This window comes from Aulostomus chinensis, chromosome 5, assembly GCF_037954235.1.
Source record: "Aulostomus chinensis isolate RoL2024-O1b breed Wild chromosome 5, RoL_Achi_v1.0, whole genome shotgun sequence".
In the NCBI taxonomy this organism is placed as follows: domain Eukaryota; kingdom Metazoa; phylum Chordata; class Actinopteri; order Syngnathiformes; family Aulostomidae; genus Aulostomus; species Aulostomus chinensis.
In genome coordinates, this window is record NC_141324.1 from 15818275 (window position 1) to 15837992 (window position 19718).

The 19718-nt window shown below is 42.2% G+C and overlaps 3 protein-coding genes across 5 annotated transcripts in view; all 3 read right to left on the minus strand.

Moving 5' to 3' along the window:
* Positions 1-16: 16 nt before the first annotated feature.
* On the minus strand, positions 17-10793 carry mbd3a (methyl-CpG binding domain protein 3a). 2 transcript variants are annotated; one of them, XM_086203449.1, is made up of 6 exons: positions 10616-10793; positions 9376-9538; positions 4005-4142; positions 3831-3921; positions 3581-3758; positions 17-977 (listed from the first exon to the last, which is right to left on the minus strand). In XM_086203449.1, the coding sequence occupies exons 1-6, from the start codon at positions 10627-10629 to the stop codon at positions 824-826; spliced, it is 738 nt and encodes a 245-aa protein (XP_086059575.1). In that variant the 5' UTR covers positions 10630-10793; the 3' UTR covers positions 17-823. The 2 variants fall into 2 exon arrangements, with proteins under 2 accessions (XP_086059575.1, XP_086059576.1); XM_086203450.1 differs by lacking the exon at positions 10616-10793 and adding an exon at positions 10492-10613.
* Positions 10794-11343: 550 nt separating this feature from the next.
* Positions 11344-14458, minus strand: uqcr11 (ubiquinol-cytochrome c reductase, complex III subunit XI). Its single transcript, XM_086203454.1, has 3 exons — positions 14394-14458; positions 13736-13866; positions 11344-11683 (listed from the first exon to the last, which is right to left on the minus strand). Exons 1-2 carry the CDS (start codon positions 14441-14443, stop codon positions 13746-13748), a joined length of 171 nt encoding a protein of 56 aa, XP_086059580.1. The 5' UTR covers positions 14444-14458; the 3' UTR covers positions 11344-11683; positions 13736-13745.
* A 1624-nt stretch (positions 14459-16082) lies between these two features.
* The window catches only part of tcf3a (transcription factor 3a), a 28458-nt gene continuing 24822 nt past the window's right edge, over positions 16083-19718 (minus strand). For both annotated transcript variants that reach the window (XM_086203453.1, XM_086203452.1), the window contains exons 19-20: positions 18604-18750; positions 16083-18501 (exon numbers count right to left, since the gene is read on the minus strand). In XM_086203453.1, coding sequence (XP_086059579.1) covers positions 18611-18750 — 140 coding nt within the window. In that variant the 3' untranslated portion in view covers positions 16083-18501; positions 18604-18610. The remainder of the gene's footprint in view (positions 18502-18603; positions 18751-19718) is intronic.

Consider the following 19718-nt stretch of genomic DNA (forward strand, 5'->3'; position numbering starts at 1 on the left):
AAAAACCAGACACCATTCAAAAACAGAGCTGCTTTATTAACAATAATGAATCCTGTAATGAAGTACAATGCATCCAGTTGTGTTTTTTTGTTTTTGTTTTTTTTATAAAGGTTATGCAGAAAACAATACTGATTTTTCCTTTAGTACAAAAATCTTAAACTGACCTAAACTAACATGTAAACTCAGGTTAGTGTACATCGAAACCTCTCATCAAAACTTGTTTTTTTTGATTTTGCGTCACAAGAGTGTCGCGTGCACGGAACCACACCTTCATGAACAGTGCCAGAACAGGAGAATTTTTCAAACATTCTCAAGGAGTATATATATATATATTTTCTCCTTGAAAAAAAATCAAAAATAAATGAGCACAGGAACTGATCGCACACATTTACAGATACAATTTCTGACCAACAAACTTCAGGTTTGTCTTCAACTTGAGCTCAAACAGCTGCTGACATGCAACACTGCATGTTATACAGCAGGATGCACAGATGTCTTGCATTAGTGGAGGTAAAAACTGAAACTCAAACCACATTTTCAGGAAAAGGTTGTGTATAAAAAAAACAAAACAAATAAATAAAAAGAAAACAGTCTTTGTTTGGGTTTTCAGCATCTGCAGAGTGTCTGTGTGTGAGGTGTATTTCAGTTGAAGGAGTGGAAGCTTATTTTATGCTCTAAAACAAGTCTTCTGTATAAAAGTGAGTCGACCAGCATTATGGATCATGAGCTGCTGATGCTGTACACAAGGTTTGAAGATGAAATCATGAGAGCAGAGAATCAGTCAGCAATACTGGAATCATCGCATCCCTCTGGAGCATCCTGGCTATAACTCCTCCTTCTCCACCTGCTCCTCCGCCGTATCTGTGTTACTGGCGGGTGCGTCTGCAGTGGCGGTGTCCTCTATGTGAGCCATCATATCAGCCATGAGGGCTTCCTCCAGCCGCCGCCTCACACTCTGCACCAGGTCCTCCTGCTTCCTGAAGGACACCGACAGGGAAACAGTAAACTCACTCGTATCTTCACTGAGAGAATTTCGTTTAGTCAATACGAGATGCTGTGAGCGGAACGACGACGTCTGAAGGCGGGCCGCGTTGTACGATCTAAGCTCAATTCTGGCACGGTGCTAAGTCATGAAGAATCTGGTCCAGTTTTAGTCCCGTCGGCGATCGTTTGTCTTGCAGTACAGGGTGTGTGTGTGTGTGTGTGTGTGTGACACAGCAGCTGCCAGGACAAATGTTTTCAACAAAGGTTTTCCTTCCTGATGATATCAAAAAAGGCAAGCAACCAACAAACTCCTGATTAACAAAAAAAATGATTTGGCTTAAATGATCGGGCCAGTGGTGAGAGAAGAGGAGATGGAAGAGCCTCCCAGGTGACAGGACATGTACTTGTCATACACTCTTTGTCAAATACATGCTGTTACCTCAGGACAATCATCCTGATGGAAGCCCCCCCCCACACACACATTTTTAACCTTTGCCAGGAGCCAAACTAATGAAAGCTTTTTAATGGTTTCAGGGGTGCCTAAGTTGCTCGCCTTCTTGTCATCAGACTGGATCACCTCTGTAGCAAAGAGCACTCGATAGGATTTTTTGTTTTTTTTACACCTCCAAAAGACCAGCTCCTTTTTCTGTTCTCTGCCGGGGGAGGTTTTATTTTAACTCTCAGCAAGAGACAAGCAGCAGCTGTACCATTCCTCCTCTTCGTGCCTCGATCCCCCGACTGGCTCCAGTAGTTTCTATATTACTAGTCCATACTCAGGCATACGTGACCTTGCAGGATGAAAGACATCAAGGCAGAAGAACGGCGGAACATTTCGAATCCTGACACTGTATTGTGGATGATTGTTGGAGGCTCTGGGGTTCTCTGAAGCCTTTACAACAGTCTCGACTGCTTTAACCTATTTATGCTTTTGCAATGAAAGATGTTGTATTGCATCCAAGCAAAATTACAGCACAACAAATGTACAAAGAAATAAAAAGTTATTGAGTAACAACATTACAACAAAAACTTGAGTAATGACATTTAGCAGAAGGAGACAATGAATAAGGCAGGAAGACAGTGGAAGCCTGTATCCATGTGAATTTAGATCTTCCTGTTTGAAAAAAGGTTTCTGTACTTGGATGTGGCGTCAGCCTGAGCGACTGACACATCCATGGTTGACCAAAAGTGTTTCACATCAGGCTTCAGATCATCGCTGCTAATTTACAACTCAGCTTGACCTGGTGTCGGCATGTTCTCCCCAGGGTCTGTGTGCGTTGTGTGCCAAAAAAAAAAAAGTGTGTGAGGTTACTCCTGCGGTGGCTCCGGACCAAGGCGCTGGTCCTCGAGCCTCCCATGCAGCAGCTCACTGTTCCATCGGGGGATGTATTAAATGCAGAGGACAAATTTATCTGTGCAATGTCCACGTGACAATAAAGACCTCTTCTTCTTCTAAAAAAAGATGCTGGCAGGAGGGATAGTTTCTCCAGCACCTGCTCGTGGGAAAACAGTCACAAAAATTGCCAGCGCTCAGAAGAGATGCTGAGGCCCCACCTTGACTGCAATTCACGTCAAGTTTGGTACCTGCAGCCTCTCTATACCAGCAACAATATATCCAGTACTCAAACACGATCCTGATGTAGAAACGTTTTACATCCGAAACCTTAAGTTGCTCCGCACTTGAGGACGGAGGGTTATTTGCTGAGATGAGCTGTTGGTATGAGCTGCCGACAGGGTTGCCATACAACGGCAGGCATAGCAGTCCTGAAGGTTAATGTCAGCGTGTACACGGAAGCATCTCCTACTGACAGGTATCTAACTGACACTCTTAACCACCCCACCCACCCGGCCACGCTCTTACTAAAGAACCTGAGAACAACATTTTAAGATGCAGACTGTTTTTGTCTTTTTTTCCACTGCAAAAGAGTTAATACAGCCCTCGTCATGAGGTCACGTGAGAGAGGGGAGGCTCCCTCTGGCACTGTCATTTTACCAGGGCCGACCGATTAAATCAGCCGATTGGAGCCCGTTTGAGAATAATCGGTAATCAGCCTAAACTGGCCGATAAATGCCATTTTTTTGGTTTCACTTTGAAAGGAAAGGGCTTGTGAATATTTTAATTTTGTTCTTGTAATTCTTGCCCCTCACAAAATACCTCATTCTTTTGCAGTTGTTTTTTTGTTGTCGTTTGTTTTCAAAGATGTGAGATGATGAACAGATAGTTGGATGTTTGAATGACTTTTTTGCACATTATTATTGTTATTATTTTAAAAAGCTAATGGTTCATTGTTGTTGGCTTTATGTTAAGGATGGTTATTGCGTTCATGTGCTGCTTGCTTCAGCAATAAAAAGGATTTGAAATTAATTTATATATATATATATATATATATATATATATATATATATATATATATATATATATATATATATATATATATATATATTTAATTTTTTAAAAAATCGTCCAATTAATCGGTTATCGGATTTTTTTCCCTCCAATAATTGGCATCGGCTTCAAAAAATCCATATCGGTCAGGCCCTACATTTTACTAGGGTCCTGTAGTATATGCATGTGTGTGTGTGTGTGTGTTTGTCTCACCTGATGTCATCATCCGTCACCACAAAGGCCTTGCAGAGAGGCTGTGCTGTGTTGAGCCACACTCCAGGATTTTTCTCCACCGCAGCTGTAAGTTGGCCGGTGACGGGGGCCGAGCTTGTGTGCAGGGCGCTGGTGATGGCGGAGAGCAGGGTTCTGTCTGAGCAGGCTGGCCCGACACCTGAGGAGGGGACAGCACAGGTCAAGCTTGTAGAGAATTCCACCACTGCTGCGCTACTGAAGCTGTGCTCACTCTGTAAGCCTTTGGGGAGGTCCATGGTCTTCACCAGCTCCTCTGCGATGTCAAACGCGCTCAGGCCGCTCAGCTTCCGCTCCCAGAACAGCTACAGGTTCAAGCACACCACAAGATCCTGGGTAAACCTGGGAAATGTGGATTTAAATGAGGCTGAAGGAGCCTCTGACTCACCTGCTTGGGCTGGTCCACGGCCCTCTGAGGATCCGTCTTCACCTTGTTGCTGGGGTGATTTGTTACCTTGGTCACCGGCTGTTTGAAGATAGATGCCGTCTGTCTGACTGGTAGTGTTGTGTTCAAGTCCGGCTTGGCCTTGAAAAGAAAACATGACTGAGCCACTGGCCAGAGGACGGCTTTACCCCATTTCACCAAGTAAAAGTCTACCTGCACGATTAGGTGAAATACCGCGATGACTGTGGACGAACTGTGAGACAACACCAACGGCATCGTGAGTCTTTGGCTGCACGACTCTGAACAACGTCTATATGCTATCATGTTGACCGATACAACAATTGGGATCCGTTCAGCAACATTAGAGGAAATATCAAGCCTGACATCGTTGCTGTCATTTTCACTGACACCAAAGGGCAGACCGATTAATCGGCCGATTATCGCCATCAGAGCAGAACCGATTTTAACACGTAATGTCCAGTCATAAAATGCCGTTCATATGGTAAAAAACGGAGGAGGGTGTGGGAGCTGAAGGTCGGGAGAAAACGCTGCGAGGTTAATGTCAATTTCTCTCTTTGACTTTTGTGAAGAATTTACATTGGTAAAATGAAGTCATATCATCATTCATTCACATCATGCTCTCAAAAACTCCTAACACTGCTTTAGGAATGAATGATGAACGAGGTTTACCAAGCCTTGTGACAGCCTTAAGCTAGCCTTCTGCTAGTGGGCGAGTTATCCTGACTAAATGCTTAGAGAATTAGGAGCGACCCTCATGACTTGAAATTAACTTGTCTGGTCTCAACTGCCAACTGTTACTCGGATGCTACCTGCTGTGAAAACCACGTGTATGTAAATTATGTTGCAGTATCACACAAACAGTAAGTGACAGCATGACTGAGACGAGGTTCATTTTAACTATATCTGAGTCATAATTTTTAAAAAATAATTTCAACCTTTTTTCGGTGATGGATGAACACGGGAGACGAAGGAGAAGTTAAACAGCCTTGTGATGAATAGAGCGATTGGGCTGCAATGCATTTTACAGGCTCATTTAAGATATTTAAGGCAAGTACACGCTGGGTTATTTAAGTGAGGGCCTGTTACATAAAGACAGACGTTGACAATGACATTTATAGGCTTATTAATGGTGAAGATAAGGGTCAACGTAGAATATCGGCCCCTTAAGGTTACCTTGAAACATGGCGCCCATGATTTGTTGGCCAAACTCTCTTTACGGCTCTGTATACGGTACTGAGAAGGCAACAGTGCCTGCGTACTAAAACCCAGCAGTTTGCCTCAAAGGTAAGTTTATAATCACTAGTTTGTGAAATTAAAAAAAAACAACGTAATAAGTTTCTCATGATGTGCCTCGCTGTGTCTGTCATGCCACACTGAATTTATCAGTCGAGTGCGACATGATGTGTTAGCAAGCCTTAACCTAGCTTAAAAATTAGCTACCTTGCTAAACTATTTAACCGAGTCCGTCGCGGCACCATGAATGATGTAACGGTAACGTTACAGTACCTCAACCTAGTACTACGCTCACCCTGGCAGCTGCATGCTACCAGACTGGATAAGACCGGAGCAAATAAGGGTGACGCTTCTTTGCCGTCGTGGGCTGCGTTTATTTTCAGCAGTGCCTGACTGTGTTTTTTAACTGATGGCGTTGAGCGGGAAAAAGCGTTTCTGGTTGAAGTCTCAACTTCATGGATGAAAGACAATGTGGACGCACGTTGAGAGGACATCAGAGAGGCGCATTCAAGTCCCGTTTCAGCAGAGACTTTTATGACTCTGTTTATCCGCCTGCCTCTCAGCTACAGATACACACTTACTGACCTCTTAATTAGACACTGGGCAATGGAACACACACCAGTAACAGTCCTACCATGAATTCTACTGCAGTAAAGGTTTTACTTTGTAAATGTTGGCACTGTCAGAGAGACTTCTTTATGTTTACTGAGATGAGAGTGGGTGTTGCTTTTCAATATAAATCTTTGTAACAAGTGTTTGGAGCTATATTTAAGCCATCAAAAGCAGCTATTTTGTCTTTTTATATGAAAAATGTAAAAAATAAAAATAAAAAAATTGGCCAATATATCCTTTCATGGACTTTTTTTATTCCCTGATAAGGAAATCAGCATTGGCCCGAAAAATCCATATCAGTCAGGCCCTCCTGAAACCCCATTAAAGTGATGAGGGTGCATTTCTTGTGAGAATCTCTATCAAACAAAGAAGTTTTAAGATGAAAACTGCAAGCCACAATATTTAATCTAAAATGGTAGTTTGACACATGATTAACCTTTTATAAATATTACACCTTCTGACAATTAGACAATGTGGTAGAGCCTATGGTGCTTTCAACTACCTCCTGATCATCAGAGCAGTCCTACACGAGTCCACTAGCTAGGCTAACAAAAGAAACGCCACCAAAACGCTGGAGTATGCATCTCTCAACACAAAAATAAAATAGCTTAAAAACAATAACAAGCCTTAGAGCAGCACTGTGTTCAACAGAATTCAGTGAATACAAACAAACAAAATATTTTGTGTTAATTAAAGCCATTGCTACAATGTTTGTGCAGCTCAGCTGGGAATCATAACTGCATGTTTTTTATGGTCAAATACTGTAATTTCACGGGCTGACATCATGATACCATCCATCCATCCTGTTAAGGGTCGTGGGGTTGCTGGAGCCTATCCCAGCAGCCTTCAGGTGAGAGGCAGGGTTCACCCTGGACAGGTCACCAGTCCATCACAGGACCAACACATAGAGACAGACAACCATTCACACTCACAGTCACACCTACAGTCAATTTAGAGTATCAATCAGCCTCGTCCCCTCTTGATGTCTTTGGACTGTGGAGGAAGCTGGAGTACCAGAGAGAACCCACACAGGAACAGGGAGAACATGGAGACTCCACACAGAAAGATCCTGTGCTGGAGCTGGGCTTGAACCAGGAACCTTCCTGCTGTGAGGAGACAGTGCTGACCACTGCACCACCGTGCTGCCCCATCATGATACCATTTCATACCATTAGCCACTATTGAGTAGCTACAGTTTGTGGGTCCAAATGTCTTGTTTCACCTCATTCAATTATCTAATTTATGCACAATTGTAAATTACCTCTAAAATTTACTGCAGTGAACTACTGACTTCTAAAATCTGAATTACTGCTCACGAAAGTACATTATTACTAGTTTATGAGCAGAATAGTCAATGAGAAAAATCTGAGCAGCCGCTCTGTACACAACAGCTGTTGCCAAGGTGATTCATCAGCTGTAACTTTATGGCAGAAGTACAAAACAATCTGAGGTATTGATTGGCAGAGGGAATGTGGAGGACCTGAGCTGAACTTTTAGGTCTCACATTCAACTAAAAAGTGGTTTCACAACAGAGCAAGAAAGGAAGACACAGCCTGACTAGAACATGCAGCGATCATGGACAGTATTGTGTCGACTGACATTTGAATCATTTCAACACAATCCATCCATCCATCGTGTTGCTTCCAGCCTTCCGAGTCAGAGAGGAAAAAGCTTACAGTCAATCTTTTAATATTTTTCCTTTTTACACTACTCCTACAAGCCTTTTGGTGGCTGTCCAGCAGAGTCAGATGACTACCCCGTTAGGTGTGTGTCTCACAGGGTTGGGGGGGGTTCATTTCTTGTGCGAGTTTATTTTGGGTTGTTTGCACATTCACTACCGCCCTCTCTCTCTCTCTATTTAGGTGATGGTGTCCATCCAACAACAAATTGGATCTAAATTAACTGGCGCCATTAAAACTTCACAAGAACAAAGGAACAACATCTCTACTTGCAGAAAACAAAAGCGCAAGTATAAATCATGAACCACGAGCCTGGAGCGAGGCGATGTGAATAGAGTGGCTGTCTAAGAATTGATCCAGAGGCCTTGTGTCCTTGAGCAACACACTGAACCCCCAATTTCCTTTCGCTTGGTTTGCTCAGCATCAATGTATGAGTGCGTTAGCAAGCGGGTCCCTCACACCCTCTGCCATCAGCGTAGGAGTGTGTTTGAATGAGTTGCAAAGTGTCTGAGTGGTCAGTAGACTAGAAACGCACTATATATATGAAGTCCATTCACCAAATACCCAGCGGGTGTAATTTGTCACAGAAAAACGCCTTGCAGACACCACACAGCTTTTATTATTCACTCCCTGTCATCCATATCAACTTCACACCTACTGAGGGCTCGTTGGAAGATTTCAGTTGTGACTTAGTGTTTGCCTACACATAAACTCCTTCAGCTGGTGCCACTCATGCTAGGAGTGCATAAGCTCTGTTCTCATGGTGGAGCCGGTGCTTTAACAGGGCTGCATTTGATTAGGGGCAAAGTTCAGATGTACAAAGTTGACATATGACTTGTGTTAAGCTACTGCCCATGGAGTCGTTACATTGGCTCATGTCAAAATTCACAGATCAGTCACTCCAAAAGCATCACTGGCACTAACTGATGATGTTCTGAGGTTTTGTGGCTTCAAGTGTACAGAAATGAGCACCAGGTGGTGCAGCGGTTTATTGTGTTGCCTATCAGCTCGCCTGATTCACTATTCTGCCTCTGGCTGAGTCGGGCGTGCTCATAGAAAACAATTGTTCATGTCTGCCATTGTGAAGCCAGATGAGTGTGTGTGTCCTTGATGACTTGCGCCTCCTCTGGTGGGTTGGGGCATTCGCTCAAGGGGAAGGGAAAAAGCGTGATCCTTTCATACTGTACCCCTGCCTCTGGAACTCCCAGCTAGCAGGTGAAAAGATCTGGCTGACGACTCCACGTATGATGGAGGATGCATAACGTCTCTGAGGATAGGTTAATGGGTCGAACTGGTGATGTACATTTGGGAATAAAATGAGGGGAGACAGGAAAAGAACAAAATACCAAAACAACCTCGCAGTGCAGACACAGTTCAAAGTCTTTACTGGGCGATGTGAAACAGCGGCGTACCGATCCACAACCAGCTACATGAGCATTGTAAGAGAGCGGAGTCACCAAAACGCTGTCAAATTCAGTTCTAAACTACCATTTCATTTTTACTCTAAGGAACAAAGTGAGCGTCATTTCTAGTGCGGTGCGTTGTTGACCAGATCTAAGCGTCATGGGATTGTTCACTGCTGTTATCACTGCTGTCAAAGCAGCATCCAGCATTTAGAAATCCCTAAACTTGGGTTGGCAGGTATCTCTGGTATTACTGGACTAGCCAGCGTCAGAAAGCATAACATTCAATCACCCTAGCAAAGCACCGTACAGCACTTTTTAAAAGGCATTACTGACTTTATACGGCCCAAAACCACTGAGCAGCACTTTTCCAGCGGTACTTTTTAAAACTCTCTTTAGCCTCGTAAATATCACAGCCAAACTCACCCTGATGTGATGGTTGTCGCTGGGATGCTTGTGTCCACTCCGCTGCACTTTACTCTGGAGCAAACGTGCGGCTCGGGCCTGGCTGGCCACCACATCTGTGTGAAGACTGCTGCCCACACCTCGTACTATCTGTGGCTTATTGAGGAAGCGCCTGACAGGTACACTGGAGGGAAAAAAATACATACCGTCTCATCTTTACACCAGTGACCTCTTCAAGGGTTCATACACATTACTACCATACAATTCCAGGATTTTTCCATGCCTGAGAGGAAAGATTTCATGACCATACACTCTATGAAATGCCTGTTTAACACATGTGAAATAAATAGTGGAATTCAAGTCAAAATTTGCCAGCATACATTCAAAATAACAAGAAAGTCAGTTTAATACAACAAAACTAATCAATAATCAATTAACCTGAGATTTATGAGGCGTGTTTTCATAAGTTTTCTGACTTCATGTAAATCATAAAAAAACTTTTCAAGGCCTGAAAAATTGCTGTTTTTGAAAAAAAAAAATATCATGAACCCTGCTGTTAAGATCCTGCTCTCTCTCTCTCACACACACACACACACACAAACACTAAGCTTCTTGACTGTGCACATCCTTAAGCGTCATTTCAGGTTAATTGTGCTTAAGTATGGCGGGAGTGTTCTGACGTCCTCAGCCCTCAAGTACTCCATAAAGTCATTAAAACAGGTAATAACGCAGGTGTGACGTGTGCACGCCCACACATCGTTTACAGGCACTCTCAGCCGTCACAGTTAGCGAAACCCTTCAGTAACACGTGTTAACGTCTGGGTCTACAATAACCCTGCAACAACCTTGTCAAAACTCTTACAACGGTGAAACTCTCGGAGGAACATCTGTGGTGAACTAGTAGAAGCCTGCTCTTCCTCTTCCTCTTCCAACCCACAAAGACCACTGAGATTATGGCTACCGTGCAGGGCCCGACGCCCCGCAAGTCAAGCGTGTGTAAACAATGAAAGTTAGCTAGCTAATCATGCTAGCAACTATTGCCATCGACCAGAGTGCCAATTAGCGCTACCCAAAGTTACGCTGTTTTCCATACTGATAGGATAAACTCCAAACTATCATCATTCTAGCTAAACTTACTATGAGTGCTGCATTAGCAAAGCTGTTGTTTCTAAGCCAATAGAACGTAACTCATGCGTGCATTTCCTGCAGAGAAACTTTCATTGCAAAGAACTCCTTCGACTGCATGATAGTGAAGTTCCACCTTTTCCTCTCCATGGTCCAAGTTGTCTTTGCGGTGTGGCCTTGATTCTGGCTTTCGAACTGTTCGAGCCAGCTAGCTGGCTAAAGTTGCTGTCATCAATTCCCACCGTGCCTGGTTTGTTATCGATCCCTGAGGTCCCCCGTCAAGACCTCCACAACTGGAGATCACTCCGCCCACTCGTCAAATAACGAGCATCGCAATCCATCCGCTGCACTCATGTAAACTAGTGCGGAAGTGATGCTACTGATGTACATAGAGTGCATAACTAAAGATGTTCCTTGCGAGGTAAAGAAACGCAGTACTAAGAATTGAAAATACATGTAATTATTTCTATAAAACTCATTCTTTTACATATATTTAAAATGTAAATATAGTATACTATATATATATATTTGACATTTTTTTGTACAAAAGAATGGGGGAAACTGTTTCACCTTATGAAGCTCATCCATGATTCATATACAAAAGGAATTATTTTTAGATATATTTAAAAATTACTAAAACGAATTAACGATACATAACATATCTAAATACAAATAATACCGTACTATATATACCATTGAAATAAATTAACACCTCTCACCTCTAATTCTAATCCTGAAGCAGGGCTCTGGTATCATACTGCATTAGTTTCATCAAGTCAAGCCTAAGTGAGTTTATTTTAAGAGCAGGAGGACAGAATCTGACCCAGTTCAAGTAAAATAACGACACATAACCACAACACAGGATACATCTCACATACTTTACTTCTCCTCTTCAAAAGAATTCCAGTATGACATGAGGGACAGATTTTTCCATTTATGAATCAGGTTTGATCCACAGCACCAAGTAGGAAAAGAAAACACGGGTCTATTTATCATCTGTTTTCATGTTCTTTCCATTCACATTCTCGCCGATGCCACAGAGTCGGAGTGTTTCCGAGGATGTCGATGGTGAACGGTTTGACGGCGCTGCAGGATGAGGATGACAGGCTCTGGTGGCCTGGCAAGCAGTTGGACCACAGTGCAACATTCCAGCAGCAGCCCTTCTTCTTTATTTCAGTGTCTGCAAAAATAACCCTTCACCGACCTGCCAGGAAAAAAAAGATCATTATTAACTCGAGCTGAACAGTTTAGCTAAGAGCATTTCAGTCAGAGTCTAATTATAAACTATTAAGCGCTGCTAAGAACTTTTGCGCACACAAAAGTAAACACGAAGTTTTAATTTCTCATGTCAGATACATCCAGTGGCTTTTCGAGCATTTCTGCCTTATTAGAGGCTGCGACAAAGAGCCTTAAAATAGGCCGGTGTCCTGGATTCTGCTCCCTGGATACCCTGAAAACTACCTGGCTTACTGTCTCAACCTCACTGTTTGTTCTGTCCTGTGAACCAACATGTCCATTTGGCACCGCCACAGTGTTTGCTACCTATTCTTCCAGGTGATGTGCTTTTTTTTTTTTTTTAATCAGGAGTTATACAACAGTATAAATAAAAGCAGCAACAAGGTCACAACAATGTTTCATCTTGCTTGCTTTCAGAATTCATCCTAATCTGGTTCATCCCACACTCCCCTACCTGGACTACACACCTCCTCAATGATCAGAAAAGACCGTCTGGTCCAGCAGGAATAATACATTTTTTAAAAATCCCACCTGACAAATATCTACAGTATATTATGTTTTGGCATCATGGCTGGGAGCTCCAGGCTACAGTGAGCGGGGAGGCTAACTAAACATGGCAGCAGTAATTTTTGTCTAAATATCTTGGCCTGAGGAGGATTCAGGACACTTGAACTACTTCATATGAGCAGCATGGAGGAACTTTAGGGTAGATAAGAAGATAGTGACTGCTTTTGCATTTGGGGGTGAACTATCCCTTTAAGGAATAAAAGTCTTTCTTGGATGATGTCAGGAATTTGCTTGAGGCGAGAGAAGGAAGCGCTGCCTAGAGACAGGCTTGCCCCCTACAGGGGACTCTACTCCCTGGATGGCGGTGGTCTCAGGCTCCCAACCTCTCCCAGGCCCCCTTAAAAGAACATACCCACCATGTGTGGCTCTCTGAGGTCTGTTCCTGTTCTATGAATGAGACACAGTTCTACTACTGGTTGCTTCACGTCATTTCCTTTTTACAGTGGCGCCAAAATAAAGAGAATTTCTGTTGCTTTGAGACAATGAAGTTTATCCTGACTGGGAAAAAAAAGGCAAGTCATACAAGTTCCTTTTTTTGACAACAATTGATATGAGATGTAGGTGAAAACTACAGTACAACAGGCTGACGATAGATTTGACAGAGGAGGGACAAATAAATATAACAACTAAATCAATTTAAAGTAGGGGTGGAAAGTGATGTGTATCAGGATATCCTGATACACTGTGGTATTCTACAGGAACAGGCGTGCTGCCCTACTTGGCGAGTTGGTTATGTTTCATCCTCGACTGGGAGAAATAATTAAAACAGGCCCAGAATGTGTTTCACTCAAACCCAGAGGCAAGCTGACACCCTCCATGAACAGAATCAATGATCTCTATTCAATGTGGCAAGTTTCAGCTTGAATCTCAGCGCTATTTCTGAATGAAGTATGTGAGTCGACTCTCCCGTCCTGTAGTGGCGTCCAGTATCCAAGAGATGGCGATGTTTAGCCACTACCTAATGACAAGTCAACCAAACAGAGCAGCTTGTACTCTTTCCCCCTGCACATTAAGTTTATTTATCAACACAAGTAAATGTACCATGAAAGCTGACCATTTGTATAGTTGATAGTGGAGCAGGACGCAAATACCCGCGTTCACATCAAAGTCTATGTGTTTGGTTAAAACTAAATCACTTTTAGTAGAAAAGTAACATTTTCATTGATATCCAGGCAAAATCTGGTATCAGTATCAGATCTGTTCACCCCTGCTGTCAATGTGCAGATGATTATGTCATCAAACGGCCTGATATTGACATTCAGACAGTGGCTACTGGACTTTCCAGGTCCGGCTGATCCAGCTGAAGCATGAATACTACTGCTTGGGTGCAGGGCTCTGCCAGGACACCCAGGATAATGCGGAAGTGGTCCCTGCATGAACGCTGCCCGGGAGCAAGACCACCCACTCTCACACTACGCCACTTTTATTTTTGGTGTCATATCTTTGGACTCACCTGAGGGCTTCTACTCGTCCTTCTTGAATTTGCCTTTAATGAAGGGGACATAATCCAGAACCAACCGCCAGTCTGTGAAGTGGACCAGAGCCACGCCTCCGACTGCGCCCCACACAGCCAGAGTCGGAACCCTGAGGAGAGAACCACGCTCACCTTGAGAGAACATCCACTCGGAACCTTCCCTGACTCCTATAGGCTGTCAGCAGAGGGTTCCATGGCAAGTTACTGCGAGTCCCTATGTTTCTACCTAGTATGACCCGGACCAGAACCACGAACACTGTCCAAACGAGTGTTTGTACGTAATGCGTGGAGGATTAATAGCGAATATCCTACAAATACTTATTAACGTTACCTTAACTACGTAAAAGAATGGGCGTGATGACTGTGCTCTTCAATTTAAACATAGAGACACAACACTGCTGCTGCAGGACAGGCTTTGTGTTTTAACCCTACACCGAATATTATATTGACAGATATATCTTTTAGCACGAATTTAGTAAAAGAAAAAGAAAAACAAAACAAAACAGCATGTCCCAGAAGCAGTGACCTCAGCTAGGCTAACAGCTAATGTTAGCTAAGGACATGTAGCTGAGCACAGACGTAATTTCATAAACACCTTTTTGTTTTTGCCTCTAAAAGGATAAAAGTAATATCTTACCATGACTTGACAATGGCCACGTACTTCTGGCCCACCACTTTACTTCGCATCTTTAGCTGGCTTGTGTCCTCCTTGTGTCACAGGAAGTAATGCACGTAGTACACGCGCGCACAAACACTTCCGGTTAACCATCTGACGCACATCATGGATCAAAACTACCCGGGTTTTGATTTTCAACGATCTTATCTTATCATTTAGCAAATCAGGTCTTGCTGATTTAAGTCGTTTTTCATCGTCAGGAATCTTTATTTGCATTTTTTACTTTTGTTTGTTTGAGTTTTTGTTAATCAAGCGTCTACAAAACACGGGAGAAAATTATATGTTCAATGGTTAATGATTTAATACGTATTTGATGGGGTTTTTTTTCCAAAATATTTAGTGTAAATTTGTTTTTGTTTAATATCTTTTTCAGTTATCACAAATCATCATTTTGTAATCGAAGAACACACAGAGAGCAATTGCCCCGCCATTTCCTAACTCATGCCTTTGCCCCTCTGGTCTGGTCGCATTGTAGTTATTTTTACTTTGATTAGTGGATGATGGCAGTCATTTGGAATATTTTATTCAAATATCACCGTATTTTGACCTCAAATTCAAAATTCAAGGCTTTCAATCCAAAAGCCTCGTAGTGACAGGTTAAACACAGTATTTTCAATGATAACAGCTGGCTAGCGACATATTAGATCCAAACTAGCTAACTTTAACTTGACTGACAACCACGAACCAACTGCTGATAGACGAGGCGGGGCCTGCAGTTTGACGTCACAGAGAACGAGACAGGTTCGCCACCGCTCACTAGGTACCCCGCAGGTATTATCAGTTCTATGTGTGCGCTATGTAGCGCAAGAGACCAACATTTTAAATATCACATGTAATATTGCTTGGTCCAATGAACTGTTGAAGTTAATTATTTTTTAAAATGTATTATGGTATGTCCTTATCTCACTTAAATCACAATGGAGAAGAGACATCCTGTGACAGACAAAGACTGGATACTTGAGTGGTTTGTCCAAGCTAGTTTTCACAAAAGAACACAACTCACACTATGAAGCTAACGTTATGCTCTGAATGAACTACACCGGTTATTGGGCTCTGGCAACTCAACTGGCTTCACATTTCTTACCATTTGAATGAAGATAATAAATGTCCTCAACAACCTCTCACCATTTCTTAGCAAATTAAACTTTTGAAGACTCACACAAATCTCTGAAATTCCTAAGTGGTATTTAGTAACAGGCTTTCAGACATTTAACCAAAATCCCCACTGATTTTGACCTCTTGCTGGTTTAGACGTTTGTCCGTTGCAGGCTGCAGTTCTGTTTCTGCTCCTGATGACTTAATCTGTCTCATCTCACATCACTCTTGTCAATGTTTTTATGTTTTATAGTAGCATCCTCTTCCAAACAGGTACAAGTTCATATAAGGAGAGATGCAAGTGTTTAAGTAACCAAAATGTGTTGTTGGTTTTTTTTTTTTACTAAAGATAAAGACAAAACTGATTGAACGGAACCTATGCTACATCCATCCAGCTGCGGTCAGCCCACCTGTGAAAACCCCTCTACCAGCTTGCTGTGTTCTCATTCCTCTATTTACCCGGCTGTTTCTGTAGCAAACTAGTTGGATAAACTCCACCGTTCAAAAATACAGGTGTTGTTTTCAACCCACGTTTTTAAATTTTGGATTAAAAATAGACATTGAATGAGGGTGGTTTTTGTTATTAAAAATGGCACATTTATTGCTACATTACTGTTATGTACACAACAGTTCTTGATATCTACTTTATATATAAAAATAGGAAACTGGAGGCACTTTGAGGACATATCCAACACGTGTATTGTCCTCAAACATGTATGATGACAGACAGATCTGTAGCAGGTCATTTGTAGTGGGCGACAGAATGCATTTGCTGACAAAGAATTATCAGGTGTGTGTGTGTGTGTGTGTGTATGTGTTGACACTTGCAGTTGTATCTTTCATAACGTAAAGAAATTAAAAGTCTTTCGTTTTGATATACCGCATCACAACAAGACCACATAATATTCTGGGACTTGACAAAGAAGTGAATGCTTGAGGCTAGTCCACGGGCGATATTGTGACAAGTAAACCAAATATTGTTACATCAACATCAGCTGATAAGGACGCATCATACGGCTGTACATACATCTCAATGCACATGCCAGTCAGGGACAAAATTATATTAAAAAATAAATTGATACATAAAAGATGAAAAATTTTAAGTACAGTTTTCAGTGTCAAAGTTGTAAAGCAGGTTATTAGTCAATGTACATCTAATGACACTGAAGCTGTCAATGACTTTAACGCTTCATGTTCCAAGACATTGTCAGATGTTACCTAAGTATATATCCGTTTACACATCTGTTTTATAAAAAGATACAACCTATAAATCCTCAAATTCAACATCATCCACCATGTAGCAGAGAAGTATTCAGGCACTGGTGAGTCACCATTATAAAACTCCTTCAGTCAATCCGATGACTAAGGCCACCCTTTAGGAATCCTTTGATGATTTACATCGTAATGAAACAGTGAATGGTGGTGCAGATTGTGCAGACGGCCCCTTGTGCCCCCGACTCAAACTATTCCAGCTCATCACAGAGTTGGACATCAGGGACAGGGGGTGGGGTGGGGAGGGGGGGGGGGGGTGCACTCAAGAAAGCAAAAATATTGTTTCAGTTTCAGGATAAACTGGAGGAAAAAAATCCAATTACATGTGGCCTCACAGGTTTTCTTCAAAAATAAAAGAGCAATATCACAACATGTGACGTTACAGCCGAACAATTCTGTCATTTTCAACATCACCGAGGACTTAAGACATCACCTCACTTTGTTCCTGAAATCTAAAGCGAGTGTCGTCTTCACCTTTAACAATGTAAACAAGAAAGAAAGAGCATTCCAAATGAAAAAAAAAACCTTACTCAGAAAACTATTTTACAAAGTATAAAATAAAATAAAAATGACACATCAATTCTACAAAAGGAAGATCCTTACAACAGACTTTTCAGTTGTTCAAAGGGGAAAGAAATGAACAAAAACAAAAGCTCAACACCGAGCAAACAAAACAAGCCAGTCAATGGCAGCTGGGTCAATTGTCCAAAAGGCAGCACTTAAATGAAAAATCCCTTTCAATACTCACGTATTTTAGCAAAAAATGTTATTGAGCACGACACCTTTCTGTGAGACAGAATAAGCTTGCTGCTGTAACAGCGTCTCAGTTTGACGGGGCAGACTGGCATGATGCGATGCCTCAGTTCAGGAGCAGCCCCACAAGGGGGCGCTGGAGATAACGTGTGCAGACAACATTCAACATCCTGCAATCTTTGCTCGTGTTTTTGTCGGTGGTGGGTCTCCCTCCGGCAGTCTTTCCATTCCACTTGCATGGCAGTGACATTAATAGAACTTGTAGAGACACGACTCAGGGATCCAGAGTTAATAAGGAAACCCATTACTGGCCACATGTGAGTCAGAGTTACCTTGTCAGGTAAAGTAAGACCATTTTAAAACAAGCCAGAATTACCAGCATACCAAAAAGAGATCTCTGATTGCCAAGTCAGTCTGTCAAATGCTGCTAGTGTGGTTGGAGGTCATTCAGTCATCAGTCATAGTAATGAATTTTACATTAGCAAATGTTCTGCATCAGTCACACGATTAACAGCCCATAAGATGAACACCTAAACATCCCCCTTTACGAGTAGAAGACCTTTTCTGATGGGAATGCCAAATCATCAGAAACAAACATCCCGACTTTGCTCAAATACACAACTGCTCCGAAAAGTTGATTTGATCCAAACAAGTTTTGCTCCCAACTTGTAAAGCAACTTTTTAGAATGTCTTACAAAAACATGACCATAAAATCCTCCTTGTGTCCAATTGCCACCGTCTCCATGCCGGTGTCCTCGATTCAAGATGATGCCATGTAGAGATTAATACATCTTTTTTTGTGGGTGTGCTTCTTATTCTTTTGTTTGTGTTCAGGAATGTGGCCGCCTCCTTTGTCAGTAATGAGGGGTGTGTTTTCTTACACACACTGAGATGCATGACAGTGATAGTTTAAGGCCACGTGTTCATACGACTGTACAATCGACTAGAACTAGAAGAGAAAGGAGAACACAAAATAATTAAAACCCCTCTACAACATTACAACATGGCTAACTGGGTAACTTTTGAGACTGTATAAATCCTGAGAACTGACCTGGGAATTACATATGGCTTACAGAGTTGTGTCCATCACCTCCAAGACCAGTGTGACCACCTCCAAGTTGCATCTGGGGGTCCACACCAGACACCTTCTCCTCCTCTCTTCTCTTGAGGCAGGCAGCCTTTGGGTTCAAATTACGCTCTTTGGAAAATGGAAACATACAAAGATTAAAAACATCAAAAATACTTTTTCTTATCATATAAAAATCCTCAAGTCTTAAAGGGAACACAGCCACTTTTAAGGAAATGTGCTTATTGTCCATCATCCCCAGAGTCAGACAAGAAGATAGATTCCCTCTTCTCTTCTGTGCTGTATAAGAGAACAGAGACCCTCAGAGACCCGCTAGCTGCAAGCTTAGCTTAGCACAATTAATGGTGGCAGATAAGAAGTGTTAGCAAACCTCTCTCCCCGAATCATCAGGTTAAGGATCTTGGTTTGTCCAGCAGTAATCCTCCTCACCCTCTCTTATAAAGTTAGCTGTGATTATTAGTAGCAGTCAACAAAAAGTTTTGATAGCCAAAGTTACAATTACATTACTACGCCCAGGAAAGTAGTTCCATTGTGTGTCTGACTGGAATGACAATGTCTCGTAATTTTAAATCACCATTTCAAATGTTGAGAGCAAAAGACTAGTTCAATTACTGAAGCCAAAGACTATTTAACTGACCTATGCTAACACTTCTCACCCACTTCCATTTATTGTGCTAAGCTAACTAGCAGTCAAAAGGTGTCTGTGGGTTTCCCTGTTATCTGGCTCTTGGGTGGATGGCAAATGAACATATTTCCCAAAAAGTTGGCGTTTTTCTTTCATTAAAAGTTCTGAACATGCAAAATATCAAGAAACTGCAAGCGGTGCAAGAGAAAACAGGAAAGCAAGAAAGGAAAATGAATAGTAGGATGAGAAGTGCAGGCAGAAAAAGCAGAGCTAATCTTCCTCATTTATTCTCCCTTTCTCCTTCTGTCTCTATTTGGCCAGATAATAGAGGCAACAGCAGAGAGAAAGCCAAAGAGGTGAGAACACACTGTCAGCAGAGATGGTCCTGAAGCTCTGCTGGATTCTCCCAGTGATGATTAAAGAGAGCTGTTGTCTATGTGGATCAGATGGTCAA

What these genes read in the sequence shown, in the direction of transcription:
- mbd3a (XM_086203449.1), bottom strand. An exon ending in GCGACAACCATCACATCAGG is followed by an intron (nt 4,143 to 9,375) that starts GTGAGTTTGGCT and finishes TTTCTTTTCAAG; the next exon opens with GCCAAGCCGGACTTGAACAC. An exon ending in GTGACGGATGATGACATCAG is followed by an intron (nt 978 to 3,580) that starts GTGAGACAAACA and finishes GGTGTCCTTCAG; the next exon opens with GAAGCAGGAGGACCTGGTGC.
- uqcr11 (XM_086203454.1), bottom strand. Translation starts at nt 14,443, where the DNA reads ATGCGAAGTAAAGTGGTGGGCCAGAAGTACGTGGCCATTGTCAAGTCA. An exon ending in GTGGCCATTGTCAAGTCATG is followed by an intron (nt 13,867 to 14,393) that starts GTAAGATATTAC and finishes TTCTCTCCTCAG; the next exon opens with GGTTCCGACTCTGGCTGTGT.